The sequence below is a fragment of the Suillus subalutaceus genome, assembly GCF_016647625.1.
Source record: "Suillus subalutaceus strain FC151 chromosome Unknown DFJ58scaffold_2, whole genome shotgun sequence".
Taxonomy (NCBI): Eukaryota; Fungi; Basidiomycota; class Agaricomycetes; order Boletales; family Suillaceae; genus Suillus; species Suillus subalutaceus.
In genome coordinates this window covers 539967-561737 of record NW_024540251.1, presented here as the reverse complement: position 1 = coordinate 561737, position 21771 = coordinate 539967, and the positions used below count along the sequence as shown (strand labels likewise).

Genomic DNA, 21771 nt, shown 5'->3' with positions numbered 1-21771 from the left:
CATCGATCCATTTTTAGATTCACAACTTGCTCACAAGACGCGTCTATGTGGTCTGGACTCTGCGCCAACTTGATCTAGACAGGCGTGTCATATGAAAAGTATGTCTGTTGAATCGAGATGCGCGGGCAAGGCGAGCGCTCAACAGATCAAACGCTGAACTGATGCAATCGATTTCCAGTTTGGAGGCCTTGCAATCTCATCAATCCATTGATATTACACCTCGCACTCATGATCGATTTACACCATACACTGCACACCCGATCACGATTTCTTTTACGCTGCTTCTATACTTCCAGTCGCTTTAACCGCGCAAGAAGGCCCATACCACCTGCATAAACCTTTCCGTCTCTTCCAGCTGCGGGACATGCGCTGAATCCGCAAATTGTACCCATCGGACCTTCGGGATACGCTGAAAGAAAGGCTCTACGACCATGTCCTGTGCTTCATCGTACCTTCCGTTGATGAGCAATGTCGTTGCCTGAATATTGTGCAGCCGGTCAATCACGCTCCATGTCCTTAGAGAGCCACTGATGTAGAATTCGTTCGGTCCGTTCCTGTTCCCCAAATGTTGAAAATGCATGACACAGATGGACGAAACACCTACATGGTTGAGTACACGGTTGGATCCTTTTCCATCCATGCAAGCCCGTCCAACAGGGACTGAGGCATTGGGTCGAGTCTGCACAAATGCCGCTTGTAAAATTCGTTCGTTGCGGCAATGTACTCTGGATCCGTCATTGTATCCGCTGCCTCATGCTTATTCAACGCATCCTGTACCTCCTTCGGCAACTCCTTCCTCAACTCGTTAGCGGCCTTAACCCACAGCTCCATACTCGCTGGGGAGTCAGCAATCACCAGTTTCCCGAGGCCTTTTGGCTGGCGCGTCGCAAACTCTGACGCCAGCATCCCTCCCCAGCTCTGCCCCAGTACGTTATAGTTGTCGTGGATATTTAAGTGATTCAGGAGGTTATGCAGCTCGTCAACGAAGAGCTGCACAGTCCAGAAGTCCACATCTCCGTTCTTCTCTGGGAGGTGCGTGGAGCGTCCATTGCCGAGTTGATCATAAACTATAACGGGTACGTCGAAGAGGCGCGTAAGCTCGGAGAGGATGTCGAGGTATTCGTGGGTTGAACCGGGACCACCGTGAAGTACTACAAGAGGTGGGTTATGTGGGTGGGGGAGAGTACCATACACCTTGTACCAAGTCTTGCAGGGCTTGCCTGCACCAGGAACATTGAAATCGGCTTCAGCTTCCCTTACTTTGAGTGAGGACATGGATTTTTGTGGTTTGTGGCTTCTAAGTGCTGGTGGGTGGGTTTCGTTAGGGATGATTAATCGATGATGGGCGATGTTTATCTCATGATGGGTCTAACATGAGAGAAGGTACTTATAGCCACATGATGGTACGTCCGGAATAGCGGTACATTCGTTCCGCCTATTCTTCTCATTGACAGTCAAGCTTCAGATTCCTCAAGTTTTCAATGAGGAACATATGGTATCGACCACACCTGCCCACGGCAATGCTTGATCTGAATCGATTGCTATCTGATCTAAATGTCCGAGTTTGTCAGAGTAACATCAAATATTGCCTTGTCGTCTTTTTTGGTGATGGACTTAGATTAAGACTGTTATCATCCCATCTATAATCACATGATCGTGGGGAGTGGTGTTATCAGTGCACACTGCACATACTTACTAGGTTTGACTTTTCAAACACGCCACAAATAATTTGTGGCGATTCAGTACCGCCATCGATATTCTCTTGCGCATATTATATACCATCATATCTGTCAAATCATCTTCTTGCTAACACTCCCTGCATTTGAATCTGTATCCAAAAGCGACTAGTTACTGGCAAACGATCTCCAGTGCCTTGATGTGCGCCCGTGTTGCCATCACGTGGTTATGTCACATCAGTTTTCGTCCACTACACTTCTCATGATCATGAAGTTCTCAGGTTCAAAGTCCAGAAAGATCTCAGTTGGCCAGCCTGGCATTACTACAAATCTATGTTTATCGACGGTCATCCGAGTCCTTCAACCTTATTCTTGCTCACCTCCTACAGTAAACGTTCAGGCTATCCGAAAATTTCATCATAATTCCTAGATACACGCACAGAAGCACATGAATCTCTAGGACAACTGTTATCAAGCACGCTGCAACGAACCAGTGACACAAACACCTCATTGGCAACCTAATCGCAGACATGATCCCTCTCGTCTCAGTCACGGCTGTCGAAACTTTGGCCGCTTCCACTTACCAGAGGAACACTGAATTTATATGACCTTGCAAGTAAGGTGACGCAACCGAATCCCATGAGGAACCAAACACCACAATATCGACTTCCTTCACACGTGTCCCCATCACCCTGGAGCAAATGGTTGAAGGCCACTGTCAATAGTTTTGCGCATAGTGCACCAATTCCTGCTTCCTTCACTACTTGAACTCTTACTTGAGGCCTTTCAAATTTTCTCTCTCCTTGAATGGGATGAGAAAGACGGTCATGATGGACCGCCCATTTTATGGATCTTCTCAATTTCATTATACCACTTTTAGAGCTTTCATTTTCGTACATGTTATCATACATGCACGGTTGAAAGGTTTGGAAATATAATGTTTGTTTACTTTTTTTTGTTCCAATTTCTGTCCATTGGGGTAATGTACCCTATGTCAGACAGTGCTAACTAGTCTAGAAGGCCCCTGCCCTGTCTACATCTCTGGATTCGCAAATGCCCCGACGTGAGATTGTCCTCTGTCGGTCTGCCGTTCCTGATCACCGTTTTAGACGCGCAATCCAATCGAATAGCAAACAAATATCCGGATGTCATCCAGTGTTGTAGGAACATGGGATTCAGGGTGTAGAAAGGGAACATCCGATTCCGAACAAGGCTCACGAGGTATACCCTCGTTCACGACGATGACTCAAAAAAAAACAAAGTACCCCACAAAAGCCCTCCTCTAGCGAGTCGGGGAAGCATCTGGCCTACAGCAGACGTGCTACATCCATGTTTATTTATTGATTACATGATTTTTCCGAAAATAATAGCAACCATTATCTTGCCTCGAAGTCCGGTGCTGGACTCTGCAGACTCTGCACCAGCTTCTAGACAGGCGTGTCATGTGAAAAGTATGTCTGTTGAGTCGAGATCCGCAGGCAAGGTGAGCGCTTAACAAATCAAACGCTGAACTGATGCAATCGAATCGCAGATTGAAGCCTTGAAGCTTGAAGGCCTTGGCCCGCAATGTCATCAATCCATTGATATTACACCTCACACTCATGATCGATTTGTACCATACACTGCATACCCCATCATTTCTTTCACGCTGCTTCTATACTTCCAGTCGCTTTAACCGCGCAAGAAGGCCCACACCACCTGCATAAACCTTTCCGTCTCTTCCAGCTGCGGGACATGCGCTGAGTCCGCAAATTGTACCCATCGGACCTTCGGGATACGCTGAAAGAAGGGCTCTACGACTATGTCCTGTGCTTCATCGTACCTTCCGTTGATGAGCAATGTCGTCGCCTGAATATTGTGCAGCCGGTCAACCATGCTCCATGTCCTTAGAGAGCCAGTGATGTAGAATTCATTCGGTTCCGATCCTGTTCCCCGAAGATTGAAGATGCATGACACAGATGGATGAAACACCTACATGGTCAAGCACACGGATGGATCCTTTTCTATCCATGCAAACCCGTCCAACAGGGACTGAGGCATCGGGTCGAGCCTACAAAAATGCCGCTTGTGAAATTCGTTCGTTGCGGCAATGTACTCTGGATCTGTCGTTGTATCCGCTGCCTCGTGCTTATTCAACACATCCTGTACTTTCTTTGGCAACTCCTTCCTTAACTCGTTGGCAGCCTTAACCCACAGCAACGTACTGGCTGGTGAGCCAGCAATCACCAGTTTCCCGAGGCCTTTTGGCTGGCGCGTTGCAAACTCCGATGCCAGCATCCCTCCCCAGCTCTGCCCCAGTACGTTATAGTTGTCATGGATGTTTAAGTGATTCAGGAGGTTATGCAGCTCGTCAACGAAGAGCTGCACAGTCCAGAAGTCCACATCTCCGTTCTTCTCTGGGAGGTGCGTGGAGCGTCCATTGCCGAGTTGATCATAAACTATAACGGGTACGTCGAAGAGACGCGTAAGCTCGGAGAGGATGTCGAGGGGTTCATGGGTTGAACCGGGACCCGCCGTGAAGTACTACAAGAGGTGGGTTATGTGGGTGGGGGAGAGTACCATACACCTTGTACCAAGTCTTGCAGGGCTTGCCTGCACCAGGAACGTTGAAATCGGCTTCGGCTTCTCTTACTTTGAGTGAGGACATTGATTTCTGTGGTTTGTGAGTTCTAAGTGCTGGTGGGTGGGTTTCGTTAGGTTGATGATGGGCGTTGATGTTGTCTAGCATCAGTGAATTGATGAACAGACGTGACAAAGCTATTTAAAGCAATATATTGTAGAACATCGCAGCAATCTTTGTATATCGGCTGACCGCTTTGACATGGGAATATCTGGCATTGTCGTCGTCGAGGAAAGATGAATTTACAAGTACACCAACCTAGTAGAATTGTTTGATTTGTGCCCTTTTTCGTTTAGATGGATTTAAGAAAAAATGAACGGGCACTTGTTCATTAAATTAAATACAGATCGAGATTGAGAGGGTCAAGGAAGGAGGTTGTAATGTGCCAAGTAACAGACCCTTTAGTGATGTCCCCAGTGATGTGGATGGGATATGGCATCGTTTCATCTTCGCCCAATATATTTTTGCTAACTCGGGATGACTAGTATGACATGCATGTAACTTGCTCGAGGGTAAAAGTTTAAATTTTAGTGCAGTGCCGTGGTCCGGTTCGGTGCGGTTCAGAGGGTCCTGGACGAGAACCGAGAACCGAACCATCGGAAACCGTTCTGTGTGGTCTGGTTCGGTTTTTTCCTGGTCCGAATGTGAACCGAACCGTAAACATTTCAAGCACCAAAAAAATTGATGCAGTACAACTACGTAGCTAGTCCAACTACATGCCAGCTGTATGACCCTCTGCTTCTGCTTCTGACATATGTCCATCATCAGCAAACTAGTGGGGGCTTGTACATATTTGTACAAATTTGTACAAACCAGTTGACATGCCATAACGGACGAGCGGTATCATACCGTCACTCGATACAAGAGACGGCTATATTCCTTCCATTCGCCTTTGTTGGCGGAACAACGAATAACAATCAGCATTCTGATCCATGACGACCCTATAAATGGTGCGCCTAGCAGTGTAAATTTGGACTTGGCGAGTCGTGGTCAGCCGTAATACTTAGCCAACCATGTCTGAAAAGAATCACAGATGCATTTAGATTCTCCCATGGAGTTCCGGAGCCAGAAAAGAGCTTGACCAGGCAAGAGTCTGGACGACACTTGGGACAAAACGGCAAAGACTGCGGATACAGTGTGATATCATCTATAGACAATGGAAAGACACGGAAGGCTGTTCAAAAGGCTGGGAACCACGAGGACTGCTTAAAATTCCAGCTGGAGTCAGGACTCAGCAAGCGCCCGCCTAGTCATGAGGCTTCGGACCCGGAGCCCCATTGCAGACCTTGAAATAGAGTTGCACTCCATCGTTACACATTGCGACTCACTACCATCATCATATCCAAGGCCATCATGCCCACACTGCTCCACCAGAATGTTATGCAAGTTGAGAGTGGCCAAGCGCTGTCTGCCCACATTATATCTGAATCGAATTTAATCGAAGAGCAACATCAGTTGTGCAATCTGTTAGAAAGGAACGAGGGACGTGCCCTTGGCCTTGCTGGCGGATTTGCGCCAACTGGAGAGCTCGCGATGCTTGCAATCGCAGACACGTCCACGATTATCATTATCGAATTCGAGTTAAACTTGAAGAAGAGCAAGGGCAACAGACATGATGGACGCCCTGTCACACACGCCGGCAAGGTAGACAACACTGCCGCTCGGGAGTTTTTGACACAGAACCTCCTCCGCCGCACCACCGGATTTTTATACGCATTCAACATTGCACCAATTGCCCTTGCTCTATCTCAAACACATGATCTTCGAATCGCAAATGCGATAGATATCCAGTCCGCAGGACCGAAAACGCGTGCCCCGCTCGCCACCATTAAACAGGCCATTGGTGATCTTCATGGTGTACACGATGTAAACATCAACGAATTATTCCGCAATGATACCATCATCGATCATCTCCCCGCTGCTAAGAATGGCACTACTTCACTTGCACTACGTGCATGGATCGCACACTATGTTTCACAACTCTCGACCATGGAGGATCGTCTCGCGCAGGTGCCCTCAGTGGACACCTTCCGGCTCTCTGATGAGGTAGTTCACTGCCTTCCTGGCGAATGATAGTGCTGATCATAATCACAGGTATTGGAATTCCTCGCGAAGAGCTCGAAGGATTCGTTCCAGCTCGAGCAGAAGAAGCCGACCGAGGTCACACGCCAGTTCACCACTTCTATCGATCATGAGAACAATCACATCGATGCCCGAGCCGACAGATACCAGAACAAAATTCGTAAGGGCCACCATCAGGCATGTCGTTCGCGTATCCACGCCGTGCCTTACTTGACAACTAATTTTCTTAGCGTGCATTCATTGATATTGGCGAGTGCGCAGGGCGGGGCTTCACCGTTGACGGTCAGGTTACCAGGTCTCAGGGTCGCATCGCGAAACTCGCTACCACCAACAGTCTCAGTTTCGTTGGCAAGACCGTCGGCTCAATCAAGATCGTCGGCCGTGATGACCCTACGCAGGCTGAAACCCAGCGTGCTCAGAAGGTTCTAGAGATCCTTCAAGGTCTCATGGACCTCCAGCACGATAACCCGTGGGTTCAGCTAGTATTCTTCTCGTCTCCCAGGGATGACTTCCAGTGGCCCTCCGCCTGGACGGAGGAGGCGAACGATGCGGGTATGGTCAGATTCCATGCCGACCGTGTCACTCGCCCCCTCAATCCATCCCAGACGAAAGCTGTGAAGCAGATGCTCCAGCAGTCGAATGACGGACGTCTTACTGTCATCCAGGGGCCCCTGGAACCGGTAAGACCACTGTCATCGCCTCGTTTGTTCAGACTGCCCTGGCCGGTGGACTCTCTGGCATCTGGCTCATTGCCCAATCCAATGTTGCCGTCAAGAATATTGCCGAGAAACTCACTGACTTTGGCCTGACCAATTGGAAGCTTCTTGTTTCAACGGAATTTTTCGACGACTGGTCAGTCCTTTCACTGGTGGGCTTTTCCATTTAGGCAGACTAACATAATGTAGGCACGAGCACCTCTATGCCAACATTCGGGCTAATATCATCACATCTGAGGACTTCTCTGCGCCAGGTTTTTTTAAGGAGCTCCAGACCACCCCGGTTATTCTCTGTACTTTGTCTATGCTCTCATCTTTCGCTCTTCGAAGGTTTGGAGGTTTCACAGCTGCGCCACTGAGGACCCTCGTCATCGACGAAGCGTCCCAAATTGAGATTGGTGACTACATTCCTCTCTTCACCTCTCACACCTCCATTAGAAAGGTGTGCTTCATTGGTGACGACAAACAATGTAAGTATTTCTCCTGCATGTAATCGCATGTTCTGACATCTTCAGTGCCACCCTATGGTCAGGATGATATCCAGGACCTGAAGAGCATTTTCGAAGTCAAGCATCTCAAGGACCATGCCATTTTTTTAGATACCCAATGTAAGTCCTTCCTTTAATGTTCCCCTACCCTGAAATTTATCATTTTATTGTAGACAGGATGCCCCCTCAAATTGGAAAGTTCATCTCTGAAGCTGTGTATGATTGCGTACTCAAGTCGGATCCGCTACACCCCGTCACGGACGAGAGAATGGCTTGTCATTTTATCAACATTCCCAGCCAGGAACAACTACATGGAACTAGCTGGAAGGTAAGTCACTTGAATTCAGTCACTCGCAGTTGATCAATGTCATGCGCAGAACCTTGGAGAGTGCCAAACCATTCTCCGCATCGCTAGCATGTTGCAAGAGAAGAATAAGCAATTCCGCATCATCACCCCGTATGACGCTCAGCGGAGTTTGATCGAGGAGGGTTTTAAAGCTCAAGGAGCTCGATTGGGAGGATAAATGTTTCAATGTTGACTCGTTTCAAGGTTCGTTCTCGCAACATATATTTGTAGCTATCATGCTTACGGATCGTTTGTGGTAGGTAACGAGGAAGATTACATTGTGATCTCACTCGTGCGGTCCATGGCGCTCGGATTCCTCGCCGATTTGCGCCGGACTAATGTCATGCTTACTCGATGCAAGAAAGGCATGATCATCTGCACGAGCCAGAAATTTATGGAGCGGGCTGGGTGGGGCTCACTTGTAGGCAATCTGTTAGATTATTACGAGTATGAGTGGATTGAGGAGGATGAGTTGAAGAGGATTATGGTGTAGGTGGGCTGGCGAAGATGCTACTCGAATGGTCGTTATCGGACTCCAACACGGCTTTGATGTTTTCGTGATGATGGCTAGTTGTACGATACTTTAGTGTTGGTTTGTACGATAGCTCGCGCGGTTGGTTGTATCTGGATCAAAGGCATATTTTTTCTTTTTCTTGGAATAAATAATGAGTTTTCTCGTTTCAGTTGCGTCTGAGTGGTGTATTGCGTGGTATACGATAAGTAGGTTTAGTTTAGTTTTGTGCGAATGAGAGTAGGGTGATCTAGTGGAGTTTGGACGTCGTTATCACTAACACAAGTTGGGCAGGTATTGTGCAGCGACAAGCAAGGACGGTTGTTAATAACCGTTTCATCATGTATAGAATTCTCGATCGAGCATTCAACAAACTTCTATTGAACCGACAAGGGTGTTCGATCGCTTGCGATTATCTACAGTCAAAATCAAACAATCTCCATCAGTGTCGGGCCTTCGCATTCACGAGCCAAGGCACGAACCTTGATCAATGCCACCAGCCTGCACCAGGCAGGACAACCGTGCGTGCACCCCTGTGCTCACCCCATCCACTGATTTCTTCGTTCTGTCTTTCAACTCGAGCTCTCCAGCCTCGCAAATCACCCGCATATCCCGGACCGCATCTGCGATATGCTGTTTGAACTTGTTCGTGGAGGTGAGCAGAGATGATAATTTGGACTCGACGCAGAATTTGATGCGGTGGGGTGCTATGAGATCTGTGAGAGGACAGAGTATGAGCTTGGTTTAGTGGCGAGGGTGAGTGTGAACGGAATCGCCAATTAAATTCGAAATGAACACCCTCGGTCGACCTGGTCAACTTGATGGTGATGTCGGCGAGAATAACAAATGCAGATGGGAAACCATTACAGACGAAGAATCCCTCATTGAGGTTCGACGATCCCGCAAAACAATTATGAAACAATTAATCAAACTTACAATTAATCCCATAACGATCCTCCCAGCCAGTGCCTCGGAATTGGTCACCGGCGCTCAGGCCACTAGTGCTGAGCTTCCACTCCTGAGAGCGAGAGAAAAGAGGGTCGGTGAAGAGAGGGTGCGTATGTTTTTCGGGGAATCGGTGGGACTTGAACTCGAGGGAGAGTCCAAGGAGGAAGCAGATGTGGACGCATCTACAGGGAGTTCTTCGAGCATCAACTTCAGGCCTGATAAGTGCCTATCGCGAGGCTGATCAGGTTAGCGGATCAAAAACCACGAGATCCCGTCGTCATTGGAGGGTATGAAAAGAATCCACCTCCACTTCATGTTGGCCCCCCTCCGCCACATACTCAGCTCCACGTCCCCATTCCTTAGCAGCTTTAACAGAGTCTGACTCCTCCGCACTTGCACTCCTTACGCACCCTGTAAGGCCAGCATTGAACATTCGCGTAAGGGCTGTTTCGTAGGTCACTACGAGGAATCTGCGGGAGCGGTACCAGGCGAGTTGAAGTGCAAGTTGGGTGTAGGCGTCTGGTGGAAGGCGGGCTAATAGTGAAATGATCAATGACCTTTGCAACAAAAGAAAGAAGGGCACGGGAGAGGGAGAAAATATCGAGCCCCGCGGGTATGAGTTTCAGATGTTCACCACAACACAAGACCAGGAAAGTAAAATAAAAGAGGCAAAACGCCAGAAAATCGACAAGGAGTCGCAAACTCACCAACATTACTTATCCAATCTCCCCAAATTCCAAAATCCCTGCCTATGAGTTATTGATCGAGGTCTGAGCCCGTCCTTCCACTTCTCTTATTCGAGCTTCGATCCGCTCGTCTGTCACTCAGTCCAAACGGGTCCATCCTTTGCCACCATCACTCACACGAGCCTCCTCTGAAGTAAGAAGGCGCGCAACAGGCTCTGAGAATGCAGAAGAGTTGATACCAGTAATGACACCGTAATCAAAGACGATGCTGGACAGTGGAGACTAAGGCATCGACAGGTGCGTGTTCACCCATTGCGCCAAGCACGGATATTGCGCTCTAATGATAGGGTCAAGCTGTTGTCGAGGAATCTGTTCCGAACTTGGGGAGGGGAGCGGGTGTTGTGAAGGTGTGCATAGATTTCTGTGTCAGAGTCTAATGCTGGGATGCTTGCGTGAGATGATTGGGAAGGACTTGGTAAGGTAGGGGTTGGGTAATGCGATGGCATTGCAGTATAATGGTCGAGGGAAAGAGCCGTTATAGATTCGTTGATAGCGTGGAAGGTCGAGGCATTTGTGGGTGAAAGGGAGAGCAAGTGTTAATAATTCTATAGGAGTGGTGTCGGTTAGTAACGGGACGAGCAAGAAAATAAGAGTCGAAAGATGCACTGACCTCTGCCACTTGCGGATGTCACAATGGATCGTTTACCCCCCTCGAACCCCTACACAAGGTCTGATATCTGAGACATCCATGGCGCAATATGGGCTGGCGGCGCGGGACATGTCAGGCCTGCATGGAATGGGGCCACGACGCTCGAAAATTGTCCATGTGACTCACTGATGCGAAGAGCGCATCCGAAAACACGCGGATACATCCAAGGCTTTCCACTTTCTTTAAACATTATCTTACCTTGTGCTCAAACTCCACGATCCCCTTGCCTTGACCGTTCATTTTCACCTTCATACGCTACTCGTGCTCGTTCTGGCCTAGTCAACCGTTCGAAAACGTATGAATACACCCCATGTACACTCATACCCTAGCAAAATCTCATACGCTGATTCCCCGCTCAAAAGCACGTCCGAACGCTCCAACGAAAGTTCCCGTCTCTGAACGTCTTGTCTTGTTTCTCGTCACACTATCTACCTATACGTCTCATAACCACATCGATCTGTTCGCTATCCCCTTCGAACTCACTATCAGCCATACATTAGTCAACACTTAGGTCGCAGATGTCACGGTCAAAAGTCACCGATCAATCGTCATCGACCATCGATCCACAGCTCAATCAGGTCACAGTTCTCATTCACGAGTTGCCACTCCAGCGCCCCACGATGGTTTCAGCTTTTCCTCGGAAAGTTTTCCAGCTATCATCCATAACTTATGGGGTTCGAGAAGATGTTTCAGTGAGAGTAGGTGTTGATTCCATCAAGCTCGTTCACTGTAAGTTTTTCTCCTTCATCAACCTCAATTTCTTGATGCACTCACAATCTCATCTGACCAAGTGAAACCAACCTTCGCGAGTTGATTGTGTTATGACCACCATTATAGCAAACATGGATTGATGATGTAAACCTCGCGGTGGCCCTTCATCGGACAAACCTCTCTTAGAAAAAGAATGTCACGGTGCTCAAGCATCTTCCGACTACTGCCAAATCCAACCCTCCAAGTTGTGCTTTCTGAAAGTTATATCCAACTCAATCGTTTGTCAGAACCTGTCTATTAAAATGCGCTCATCCTCATTACACGTGTAATATATTGTGCGACAGTGAATTTTCTGCATCTTTTCTCGAATTGTTGCCCCGACTCGCTACTTCCCAAAGGATACCGGCGATGACGTACAATTAGTGTACCTTTGATGCACTCTCCAAATGATGGTACACGGCGTTAGTACTTGAACAAGGTTGCTGCCGGCGAAGCTCGGCCTTTATCTACTAGGACTCTACTTATCTGTTCTCTCATCACTCAGCCTCGTTCTTTACTACTTGTCCATTCTCTTCTACTGGGTCATGTTGACATCCAATGTTACTTGGCTGGACCTATTATGTCTTGCTTGTATCGGAGCATTCCTGGTCAAGCAGGTGTTGAACAAGAATCCTGCATCATATCCCCCCGGCCCCCGTGGGTGGCCTCTCGTTGGGAACATCCAAGCCATACCTCGAATCAAGCCTTGGCTCACCTTTGCAGAGTGGGGCAAGAAGTATGGTGAGTGCCTCATGTCTCCCAACATGATACATTTCGACTCCATGCTGTACAGGCGACATCTCACATGTCGAAATTCTGGGTCAGCACATCATTGTGCTAAATTCAGTCGAGAATGCGGTGAACATGTTGGACAAGAAAGGTACTGTGTACTCTGACCGTCCGGTTCTGCCTATGGGTGGCGAACTTGTTGGCTGGAAGAGCGCTTTGGCTCTTTTTCCGTATGGTGGCCGCTTGCACCAGTCCCGCAAGAACATACATCAAGTCATAGGCAATCGCGCCGCCTTGTGTGTCTACCACCCGATCGAGGAGATTGAGACTCGCCGATTCCTGAAGCGTGTGTTTTCGAACCCCGAGCAACTGCAAGCTCATGTTCGATAGTATGTTGTATGGTTTACCTTTGCATGGATGGGACATTGAATTCTATAGCACCGCTGGCGCCATCATTCTGCGAATCTCTCATGGTTACGAGGTGAAGGAGAACAACGATCCATTTATCGACCTTGCAGACCGCGCTATGGACCAATTCTCGCGGTCCACTGCTCCCGGCGCCTTTATGGTTGACACCATGCCATTCTGTAAGACTATAATACTCTGACCTTTGCTTGTAACTGGTCTGATTATTCCAGTGGCCAACGTCCCCGAGTGGTTCCCTGGTGCTGGCTTCAAGCGCTTAGCCCGTGAATGGTCCAAGACTCGTGAGGATATGGCTGCCATACCCTACAAGTTCGTTAAGGATCAGATGGTAATAAACATTTATAGTTTTGCGATCATGAGTTGAACGTTTCACAGGCTGCTGGCATTGCCACGATGTCTTTCACCTCGAATCTGTTAGAAGGTCGTACTTTATCTGCGGAACAGGATGATATGGTGATGTGGTCTGCTGCAGGCCTATACTCTGGTGGTGCCGACTGGGTTAGCTCCTCCCTCCATATCACCATATTTTGACTAACACCTGTTTCCACAGACAGCTTCTCCAATCTATTCGTTTTTCCTTGCTATGACACTGTTCCCTGATGTGCAGAAGAAGGCTCAGGCTGAAATAGACGCTGTTGTTGGTCCTGATGGTCTTCCCTCCTTCGCAGATCGCGACTCTCTCCCTTATACTGAGGCGTGTGAAAGAAGTCTTTCGCTGGAGTGTTGTCGGCCCTACCGGTGCGTGGATCTCGTTTATCGTATTCTTTAATTGCTGGGCCGTATCAACCGCCCAATTGACAGCCATCCCCCATCGCGTCACCGAGGACGATATCCATGACGGGTACTATATCCCAAAAGGTTCCTTGGTAATACCTAACATTTGGTCAGTACTTTTATATTTCCGTATTCGACATATCAACCAAATTGAATGGCAGGTTCATGCTCAATGACCCGCGGACGTATGCTAACCCCTCGCAATTTAACCCTGAACGCTTCTTGGACAATAACGGAAAAGATCCTGAACTCGAACCTCGCACGATCTGCTTTGGTTTTGGTAGACGGTAAGAATGGCATTGATTTTAAGTGCAATGCTAACTTCCTGCTCTGCAGTGTCTGCCCCGGTACGCCTAAATCATGCTCAACAAACAGTATTTTGACGTTGTTAACTTTCATGGACAGGTCTCCATCTCGCTGATACCATTGTCTGGATATCCACCGTGATGTCACTCGCAGTGTTTGATATCTCCAAGGTCGTCGAGAAGGGTGTTGAGATCACCCCTGAAGTCGACCATACATCAGGCACGATCACGTATGTCGTGCATCTTATCGCATCCGCGGTGCTGGTTCTGATAGACGTGCTCCCAGCCACCTCAAACCCTTCAAGTGCTCTATTAAGCCTCGCTCTGCAAAAGCTACTGCGCTCATTCAGCAGGATGTTAACTATTGAGGTCACAAAGATGATTCTCGTGATCTAAATCTGTCGTGCATCCCAATATTGTATATATTTTGTATCATCTTCTTGAATCAATGCTCCTTGCGGTCTACATTATAACACATACATCTAGCACCTCCCGCCCAATAATAAGGAGCAGGTTCACGTCCTTGAGCTTTCGCGTCAATGGCGGACGCCTTGATGCGTGGCAACTACCCTCGACTACTGCGATCTTACGCCGTTGTGAATCCCACACCACCTCTCAACCGTAGACCTCCAAGTCTTGTGAACATCAGAAACAGATTCAAACCTCGTAGCCTGTCCGTCAACCTTGGGGTTCTGCCGGCACCAATGCGAAGAATGTCGTCACCGCGTGTCCCGTCCGAGTCGTGCCATTCCACCACATGAAGGATCTCAACACGTGGGGAAGTACACAAAGCACTAGTGGTGAATATGCTTTATATACAGGATAACACAGGTGTCTCTTTGCTTGCATGTAAGCAAGGCAATCGCCGTGCGCCATAGGTTGGGTGTAAAACGAAAGTTCAGCTTGCGGTAGATCATCGAACAGTGCTCCTGAACGAGCTTGTGTGCTCAGTTTCTCGAGGACGGTCTCGCGGACCTCCACATACATCACTACATGATAATATTTTACTCAAGTGTATACCTTTAAAAGTTGAAGTTAACAGATCAAACGCTGAACTGTATGGAAAGCCGGACAGCCGCGCTCTGTTACAACGCGTGACATGGGTAGTCACAAGTTGAGGACTCTGTACACCTCTAAAGAGATTACGTAATGCGATCGACAACCTGTAGGTTCCATAGTATAGCGCGGTTGTCCGGCTTTTTGTCCTGCAGTTACAGTACTATGTCATATCGTGACGGCGCCGGCGCCAGCCCCCGACTCGCTTATTCCCGGCATGTTTTGTGTCCATCGAATTAAACGCAAACTAGTCTTTTCATTTCATCTTTGGTAAGTAGTAAATGACTGCTAATGTCATGTGATTCTACTGTCAATGCTTCGACTCGTAACCGAGGACAAACAATCTTTTCCTTTTACCACGCCTTGAACATTCACTCATGGATGGATTTTTCAAGGCCTATCTTGGGTAGTCATAGCTAACCGTTTGGCACCAGAACAGATTAGAAATCTGCTCTCTTGTGGTGCGGATACGAAACCTGCGGACATGGACAGTTCTTCGAAGGTTCGTCTAAACTTGGCCAGGAAGCGTCCTGGCCCAAGTGGTTAACACAACAGAATCAAAAACTGTTTCTCTTGTACTTCGCAGGTTCGAAACCTGCCTAACAAGAGGGTTTTTTCTATCGGAACACGCCTTGAAGATTCACTCATCCTCGGATGTTCATCTCAATTTCGTCCTCGCCAAAGTGGTTACCACAACGGAATCAAAATCCGTTTCTCTTAGACTACGCAGGTTCGAAACCTGCCGAATAACAGGGTTTTTTTTTCTATCGGAACACGCCCAATTCCTTGGAGGTGCATCTCAACTTAGCCCAGACCGAAGTGGTTACTACAACATAATCAAAATCTGTCTCTTCGACTGTACCAGTGCAGGTTCAAAACCTGCCAATGAGTTTTTGTTTAATCCGAACACACCTTGAAGATTCACTGGTGGACAGTTCCTCAGAGGTTCATCTCAACTTCGCCTTGGTCAAAGTGGTTACTCTAACAGAATTGAAATCTGTCTCTTCGACTGCCTCAGTGCAGGTTCAAAACCTGCCGAAGAGATTTTTTCTCTCAGAACACGCCTTGAAGATTCACCGATGAACATTTCCTCGGAGGTTCATTTCAACTTCGCCTGGCCAAAGTGGTTACTGCAACAGAATCGAGATATGTTTCTGTCGGACTTACGCAAGCTCGAAACCTGCCGACCACAAGGTTTTTTCTATCGGAACACACTTTGACATTCACTCGTGGATGGATTCCTCGGAGGCTCATCTTGACTGGTCTTAACCAAGTGGTTACCACAACAGAATCAAAATCTGTTTGCAGTCGGTTCGAAACCTGACAACATTTTTGCAGCGTATAGATCCTCAGAGCTTCGTCTTAAGTAGGCCCAGTCATTGGGCCGAAACCTCCTTTTTATGTGATAGTCTGTCCATGAAATAGAATTCACCTTCACGCCTCGTGCGGATCGTCTCAGAAACATAAGGTATATCCCTGAGATGTGTACGTGCCAACCTAGATTCTCGACGGACTAACCAAAACTGTCAGGATTCACCACCAAATGAAACATTGATAGGGCTGGAGGCCAAGAATGCACGCAAGCTAAGGACAGAGTGAGTCTGACGGTCGGGCAGATGATGTAACCTCCCCAGCCTCGCTGAAGTTTCATCGATGAACACTCCTTCGGTCGTTGGCTCTTCCAAAGCGACCGAGGATGATTCGAAAGCTAAAGGTGGGAGAATTGAAAGTGGCAGACCGAGCCGTATCATTCTGATATGTGTAGTTTGCGTGCGCTCCTGTTTTGTGTTGATGCCGGGGCGGAACTTACTTTCGATTGCCGCAGCAAGTCCCAGGCAACTGGACGGAGATGTCAATAGAGATGTCAACGCGAAACTCGTTCATGCGAAGCAGGCTTAGATACGACGGACACAGCATCGCCTGCAAGTTGCTGATCCATTGTGACAAACAAGACAGGAGGGACCAAAGCCAATGGCGAAGACAGAGCAGAAGACGAGGATGCGGCCATGTGATGAAGTGAACAACGACGGAAGGCAAGAAAGCCCCTCAAGAAAACAAGCATTAGTAAGGGAACAGGTGCGAGACAACAGGACAACCGTAATTCAGTCTCATAGAACTGATGCAATCCATTTGCAGTTTGAAGCCTTGAAGGCCTTTGCCCGCAATGTCATCAATCCATTGATATTACACCTCACACTCATGATCGATTTGTACCACATACTGCACACCCCATCACTTCTTTTACGCTGCTTCTATACTTCCAGTCGCTTTAACCGCGCAAGAAGGCCCACACCACCTGCATAAACCTTTCCGTCTCTTCCAGCTGCGGGACATGCGCTGAATCCGCAAATTGTACCCATCGAACCTTCGGGATACGCTGAAAGAAGGGCTCTACGACTATGTCCTGTGCTTCATCGTACCTTCCGTTGATGAGCAATGTCGTCGCCTGAATATTGTGCAGCCGGTCAACCACGCTCCATGTCCTTAGAGAGCCAGTGATGTAAAATTCATTCGGCCCGATCCTGTTCCCCGAAGATTGAAGATGCATGACACAGATGGACGAAACACCTACATGGTTGAGTGCACGGTTGGATCCTTTTCCATCCATGCAAGCCCGTCCAACAGGGATTGAGGCATTGGGTCGAGCCTACACATATGCCGCTTGTGAAATTCGTTTATTGCGGCAATATACTCTGGATCCGTCGTTGTATCCGCTGCCTCGTGTTTATCCAACACATCCTGTACTTCCCTCGGCAACTCCTTCCTCAACTCGTTGACGGCCTTAACCCACAGTGGTGCACTCGCTGGCGAGTCAGCAATCACCAGTTTCCCGAGGCCTTTTGGCTGGCGCGTTGCAAACTCTGATGCCAGCATCCCTCCCCAGCTCTGCCCCAGTAAGTTATAGTTGTCGTGGATGTTTAAGTGATTCAGGAGGTTGTGCAGCTCGTCAACGAAGAGCTGCACAGTCCAGAAGTCCACGTCTCCGTTTTTCTCTGGGAGGTGCGTGGAGCGTCCATTGCCGAGTTGATCATAAACTATAACGGGTACATCGAAGAGACGCGTAAGCTCGGAGAGGATGTCGAGGTATTCGTGGGATGAACCGGGACCGCCGTGAAGTACTACAAGAGGTGGGTTATGTGGGTGGGGGAGAGTACCATACACCTTGTACCAAGTCTTGCAGGGCTTGTCTGCGCCAGTAACATTGAAATCGGCTTCGCCTTCCCTTACTTTGAGTGAGGACATGGATTTCTGTAGTTTGTAGCTTCTAAGTGCTGGTGGGTGGGTTTCGTTAGGTTGATGATGGGCGTTGATATTTAGGGTCTAAGGTACTTATAGTGTAGTGGAAGAAAACCGGTGACATAACCATGACGTGAGGCGGCGAACATCGAGGCAGTGGAGTAGTCGCCATTTGATCCAGATTTAAATGGAGGCACTGGATGACTCCCCGCAGCATTTAGCTAGAACGCTGTTCTAGTTCCAAATGACCGTCTCATGCCGACGTGCCGCTGTCAAATGTGAGTCTTTTGCAAATCCGCACGTCAAACTGGTCCAGTTCTAGATTGATATCTGTGTAGGACCCCCTTTCTAGATTAAAATCATGTTATAAATCGCTTTCAAACACCGCGACAATGTCGCAAACCTTTGGTATAATCGACACTTGCATAGATTATTGTACGCGCATATGCATTGACGTCTCATTTTCAGAGCGTCGGATGTATCTCTGCTATAATATATGCTACCCAGAAAAGACAACAAGGCAAGCCATTCAGAATATTTGATGTTACTCTGATAAACTCGGACGTTGAGATCGGATGGCGATCAAGCATGTGGTCGATACTAGATGTTCTTCGTTGAAGACTGAAGTACTGAGGCTTGATTCGAGCTCAAGCTTGACTGTCAATGAGAAAAATAGGCGGAACGAATGTACCGCTGTTCCGGACATACCACCATGCGGCTTCTCAATTGAGGCCCGAAGCCGAGAAAGGTCTTGGTAGTTGGCCAGCTGCTCTAAAATTTCTCCACAACTCCCAGATACCCGCACGAAAGCACATAAATCTCTAGGACAACTGTTATCAAGCACACTGCGGCAACGAACTAGTAACGCAAACACCTCATTAGCAACCTACTCGCAGACATGATCCCTATCGCTCTGATGACTCGGCGGATGTCACTCTCATCTCAGTCACGGCTATCAAAACTTTGGCCGCTTCCACTTATCAGAAGAACACTGAATTTATATGACCTTGCAAAGCAAGGTGCCACAGGCGAATTCCATGAGGAACCAAACACCACGATATTGACTTCCTTCACAGCCTGGGGCTATTTTGTGAACTTTTTTCAATTTTGTTACACTGCTTTAAAAGCTTTCATTTTCGTACATGTTATTCTGCATGCACGGTTGAAAGGTTTGGAATACAATGTTTGTTTACGTTCTGAGCAGGACGTGCACGCCAAATTAATGAAACGTGACCTTATCGTTGTCAATCAAGGGGCACATGACATTGGGAAACTAAGTATAGGTGCAACCATGGCCATTTAGGTTGGTACGAGTCATGGCGTTGTCTCTGATTCAGTCTTCTCTTAACCTGAGCTACTCGAAAAACCGGGAATATGAACATGGCAGTCACACAACTAGAACCATACATACTTAAAGGTCAGCGGCGCTGTTGTCAGGATAAGTAAACGAGCTCATAAATAGAATTTCAGGCTCGATCAAGGTTATCGACAGGTTCTTTTCTGTGCCCGTGGATTATACTAAACCGGATGGTCCACACATCCGAATATTTGCGCGCAACCTTATTCCTTTGGATGAAGCCAAAGGATCTGGTACAGACGCTGCAGAGTCGGATTTACCTTATCGTATGTCCTTCCCGATTCTTTCAAGTATTGCGTGCATGATGTCCACTTGCAAAAACCAGTCTTGTATTTGCAAGGTAATTCGTCATGACTCAAACAGTTGCGATCAGAGGTCAAATTCTACGTCATGCAGGTGGCCCAGGATTCGGTGTTGACCTATCTCTCAGCGTAGACTTGGGGAATGCGGTACGTTGATGTGTCTTCATACACGGGAGGGTTTGCGAGACTAAATATACTATTATGAGCAAGCTTCACAAGAAAAAATATCAGGCAGGCAATGTCATAAGTCCTCGCTCATCCATGATTTCTATTTGACAATTGCAGACTCTTTGGCTTGATCCTCGCGGGACTGGTCTGAGCACGCCAATAACAGCGGACATCTTCCAAACGAAGAAAATGGATGATGAAGCCATTGCCAAGTATCTCAAACACTTTCGTGCGGATAACATTGGTGGGTATTCCCCTATAACGCAAAGTGTCTCCAGTGTTCACGCAAAGGATAGTTAGAGACTGTGAAACCATTCGGCACTTTCTCCTCGACGGCAAAAAAGATCCTGAAGCACGTAAATGGACAATCTTTGGGCAAAGTTTCGGAGGCTTCTGTGCTGCCACCTACCTTTCGTTCCACAGTGATGGCTTGAAAGAGGTCTTCATCACTGGCGGTATCCCACCCATGGTCGATTCTCCCGACTCAGTTTACGAAGCCCTCGTTCGTAAGTGGCTAGCTGTCTGCCCTCCTTTCAATTAACAGTTTGTCTAGTGAAGGTGGAAGAACGAAACAAGGTTTATTATGCAAAGTATCCCCAAGATGTTCGAAATGTAAGAAATTATACCAGTCTACCTCCACCAAGTTGTTGATCAACAACAGGTTCGTCGGATCTTAGGTTTCCTAGAAGACAACAATGTCGTTATTCCGAACGGTGGCAATCTGACAGTTTCGCGGTGGCTACAACTCGGCGTGCAATTTGGATCGCATGGTAGGTTTTGATTTGCTGTGAAAGTGTGGCTTTTCATATTCTATGCTTAGGTGGCATCGATCGGGTCCACCGTATGTAAACTCACTTCAACTTCGCCAACGAGAGCTTATTCGTACACACAGAGCTCGTGTTCCGAGCGATCACGGACCTGGATACGTTTGGGAAGCTATCATATGGGCTTCTTGACAGTGTACAGAGCGCACAGAGCTTTGATACCAACCCAATTTACGCAGTGCTCCACGAGCCTATCTATTGCCAAGGGTGCGTTTCGGATCGATCCTACAATTCGCAAGGCATATATCAACAGGTCATCTCTGTCCCAGGCGGATGGCAGGCTGGTCTGCACATCGCACCATCCAGAAGAACGATAGGTTTATTTGGGGGAAAGTGAAGTTTATGCGAGATGCCCCGATTTACTTCACGGGGGAGATGGTACGTCCATGGTCATTCAAGCGTCTTCGAGATATTGAGATTGGATCTATGCATCGACAGATATTCCCCGACATGTTCCGAGATTATCGTCATCTACGTCCCCTGCAGGGCGCGGCCGAGCTGCTGGCTCACGATGAAGATTGGCCTATGTTGTATGACAAAGAGGCCCTGAAAAAGAACAAAGTGAAAGTGAACGCTGCAACGTGAGTGGAGGTTGTGATTGTTAACGAACTGGGCTTAATACCCACCCCATAGCTATTATGATGACATGTAAGCAACGTATCTTAAGTCACTCTTGTCGTCCCTCATATGAACACCTTCCAGGTATGTCGATTTTGGTCTCGTGCAAGAGGCAGCGTCTGTCATCGGCAATGTGGAACAACTCATCACCAATCAGAGTTTCCATGACGGTATACGCAAGCACAGGGACAACATTTTGACTACCCTTTTCGACCTGTCTAAACGAGAGCGCGATTAGACAATTTTGCCTGAAGCGACCAGTAGCTTGTGAGGTGACAGTTCGGGATTGAGGTACGGGATTGAGGTAGTACGGGATTGATGGTATCTACAGCCAGTGACAAGTGATGTGAAAGTCTTCTTTGCTTGTACTGAATGGTAGTTCAGTAATCTTTGTCACAAATCAATGGATATCTTCAAAATCAGATCATGGACGGAAATGTCAA

The 21771-nt window shown here is 47.8% G+C and overlaps 7 protein-coding genes across 7 annotated transcripts; 3 read left to right on the top strand and 4 right to left on the bottom strand.

Annotated features, from left to right (window-relative positions):
- Positions 1 to 140: 140 nt before the first annotated feature.
- Positions 141 to 1489, bottom strand: DFJ58DRAFT_755181 (Alpha/Beta hydrolase protein). Its single transcript, XM_041388048.1, has 2 exons — positions 605 to 1489; positions 141 to 554 (listed from the first exon to the last, which is right to left on the bottom strand). Exons 1-2 carry the CDS (start codon positions 1273 to 1275, stop codon positions 302 to 304), a joined length of 924 nt encoding a protein of 307 aa, XP_041250920.1. The 5' UTR covers positions 1276 to 1489; the 3' UTR covers positions 141 to 301.
- Positions 1490 to 3245: 1756 nt separating this feature from the next.
- On the bottom strand, positions 3246 to 4323 carry DFJ58DRAFT_755178 (Alpha/Beta hydrolase protein; the record flags this gene model as incomplete). Its single annotated transcript, XM_041388047.1, has 3 exons — positions 3246 to 3561; positions 3652 to 4145; positions 4201 to 4323. The coding sequence occupies 3 exons, from the start codon at positions 4321 to 4323 to the stop codon at positions 3348 to 3350; spliced, it is 831 nt and encodes a 276-aa protein (XP_041250919.1). The 3' UTR covers positions 3246 to 3347.
- Positions 4324 to 6285: 1962 nt separating this feature from the next.
- Positions 6286 to 8106, top strand: DFJ58DRAFT_865889 (P-loop containing nucleoside triphosphate hydrolase protein; the record flags this gene model as incomplete). Its single annotated transcript, XM_041394170.1, has 8 exons — positions 6286 to 6342; positions 6391 to 6562; positions 6640 to 7034; positions 7064 to 7230; positions 7284 to 7564; positions 7610 to 7702; positions 7756 to 7910; positions 7960 to 8106. 8 exons carry the CDS (start codon positions 6286 to 6288, stop codon positions 8104 to 8106), a joined length of 1467 nt encoding a protein of 488 aa, XP_041250918.1.
- A 479-nt stretch (positions 8107 to 8585) lies between these two features.
- DFJ58DRAFT_865882 (uncharacterized protein) lies at positions 8586 to 10579 on the bottom strand (the record flags this gene model as incomplete). Its single annotated transcript, XM_041394169.1, has 7 exons — positions 8586 to 8855; positions 8922 to 9155; positions 9376 to 9569; positions 9726 to 9921; positions 10095 to 10136; positions 10253 to 10341; positions 10383 to 10579. 7 exons carry the CDS (start codon positions 10577 to 10579, stop codon positions 8806 to 8808), a joined length of 1002 nt encoding a protein of 333 aa, XP_041250917.1. The 3' UTR covers positions 8586 to 8805.
- A 1498-nt stretch (positions 10580 to 12077) lies between these two features.
- On the top strand, positions 12078 to 14134 carry DFJ58DRAFT_721059 (cytochrome P450; the record flags this gene model as incomplete). Its single annotated transcript, XM_041384764.1, has 11 exons — positions 12078 to 12273; positions 12326 to 12650; positions 12700 to 12848; positions 12900 to 13015; positions 13063 to 13185; positions 13238 to 13337; positions 13393 to 13570; positions 13623 to 13748; positions 13798 to 13808; positions 13867 to 13996; positions 14053 to 14134. The coding sequence occupies 11 exons, from the start codon at positions 12078 to 12080 to the stop codon at positions 14132 to 14134; spliced, it is 1536 nt and encodes a 511-aa protein (XP_041250916.1).
- Positions 14135 to 16989: 2855 nt separating this feature from the next.
- On the bottom strand, positions 16990 to 18293 carry DFJ58DRAFT_755135 (Alpha/Beta hydrolase protein). Its single transcript, XM_041388046.1, has 3 exons — positions 18153 to 18293; positions 17395 to 18094; positions 16990 to 17344 (listed from the first exon to the last, which is right to left on the bottom strand). Exons 1-3 carry the CDS (start codon positions 18274 to 18276, stop codon positions 17092 to 17094), a joined length of 1077 nt encoding a protein of 358 aa, XP_041250915.1. The 5' UTR covers positions 18277 to 18293; the 3' UTR covers positions 16990 to 17091.
- A 1049-nt stretch (positions 18294 to 19342) lies between these two features.
- DFJ58DRAFT_755122 (alpha/beta-hydrolase) lies at positions 19343 to 21750 on the top strand. The gene is given in 16 exon segments (XM_041388045.1): positions 19343 to 19476; positions 19530 to 19682; positions 19742 to 19756; positions 19813 to 19865; positions 19929 to 19949; positions 20004 to 20130; positions 20183 to 20392; positions 20440 to 20498; positions 20548 to 20656; positions 20707 to 20727; positions 20779 to 20917; positions 20980 to 21088; positions 21149 to 21291; positions 21344 to 21358; positions 21413 to 21610; positions 21624 to 21750. 15 exon segments carry the CDS (start codon positions 19434 to 19436, stop codon positions 21564 to 21566), a joined length of 1371 nt encoding a protein of 456 aa, XP_041250914.1. The 5' UTR covers positions 19343 to 19433; the 3' UTR covers positions 21567 to 21610; positions 21624 to 21750.
- The last annotated feature ends 21 nt before the right edge of the window (positions 21751 to 21771 follow it).

Bases quoted from the DNA above. Each gene is read 5' to 3' on its own strand.
- DFJ58DRAFT_755181 (XM_041388048.1), bottom strand. From the start codon at position 1,275: ATGTCCTCACTCAAAGTAAGGGAAGCTGAAGCCGATTTCAATGTTCCT. The intron at 555-604 runs GTAGGTGTTTCG...TTTGGGGAACAG, and splicing joins CCAACCGTGTACTCAACCAT to GAACGGACCGAACGAATTCT.
- DFJ58DRAFT_755135 (XM_041388046.1), bottom strand. From the start codon at position 18,276: ATGCTGCGGGGAGTCATCCAGTGCCTCCATTTAAATCTGGATCAAATG. The intron at 18,095-18,152 runs GTACCTTAGACC...CCCACCCACCAG, and splicing joins TTTCTTCCACTACACTATAA to CACTTAGAAGCTACAAACTA. The intron at 17,345-17,394 runs GTAGGTGTTTCG...TTCGGGGAACAG, and splicing joins CCAACCGTGCACTCAACCAT to GATCGGGCCGAATGAATTTT.
- DFJ58DRAFT_755122 (XM_041388045.1), top strand. From the start codon at position 19,434: ATGAACATGGCAGTCACACAACTAGAACCATACATACTTAAAG. The intron at 20,131-20,182 runs GTGGGTATTCCC...CGCAAAGGATAG, and splicing joins CTTTCGTGCGGATAACATTG to TTAGAGACTGTGAAACCATT. The intron at 20,393-20,439 runs GTAAGTGGCTAG...CAGTTTGTCTAG, and splicing joins AGTTTACGAAGCCCTCGTTC to TGAAGGTGGAAGAACGAAAC.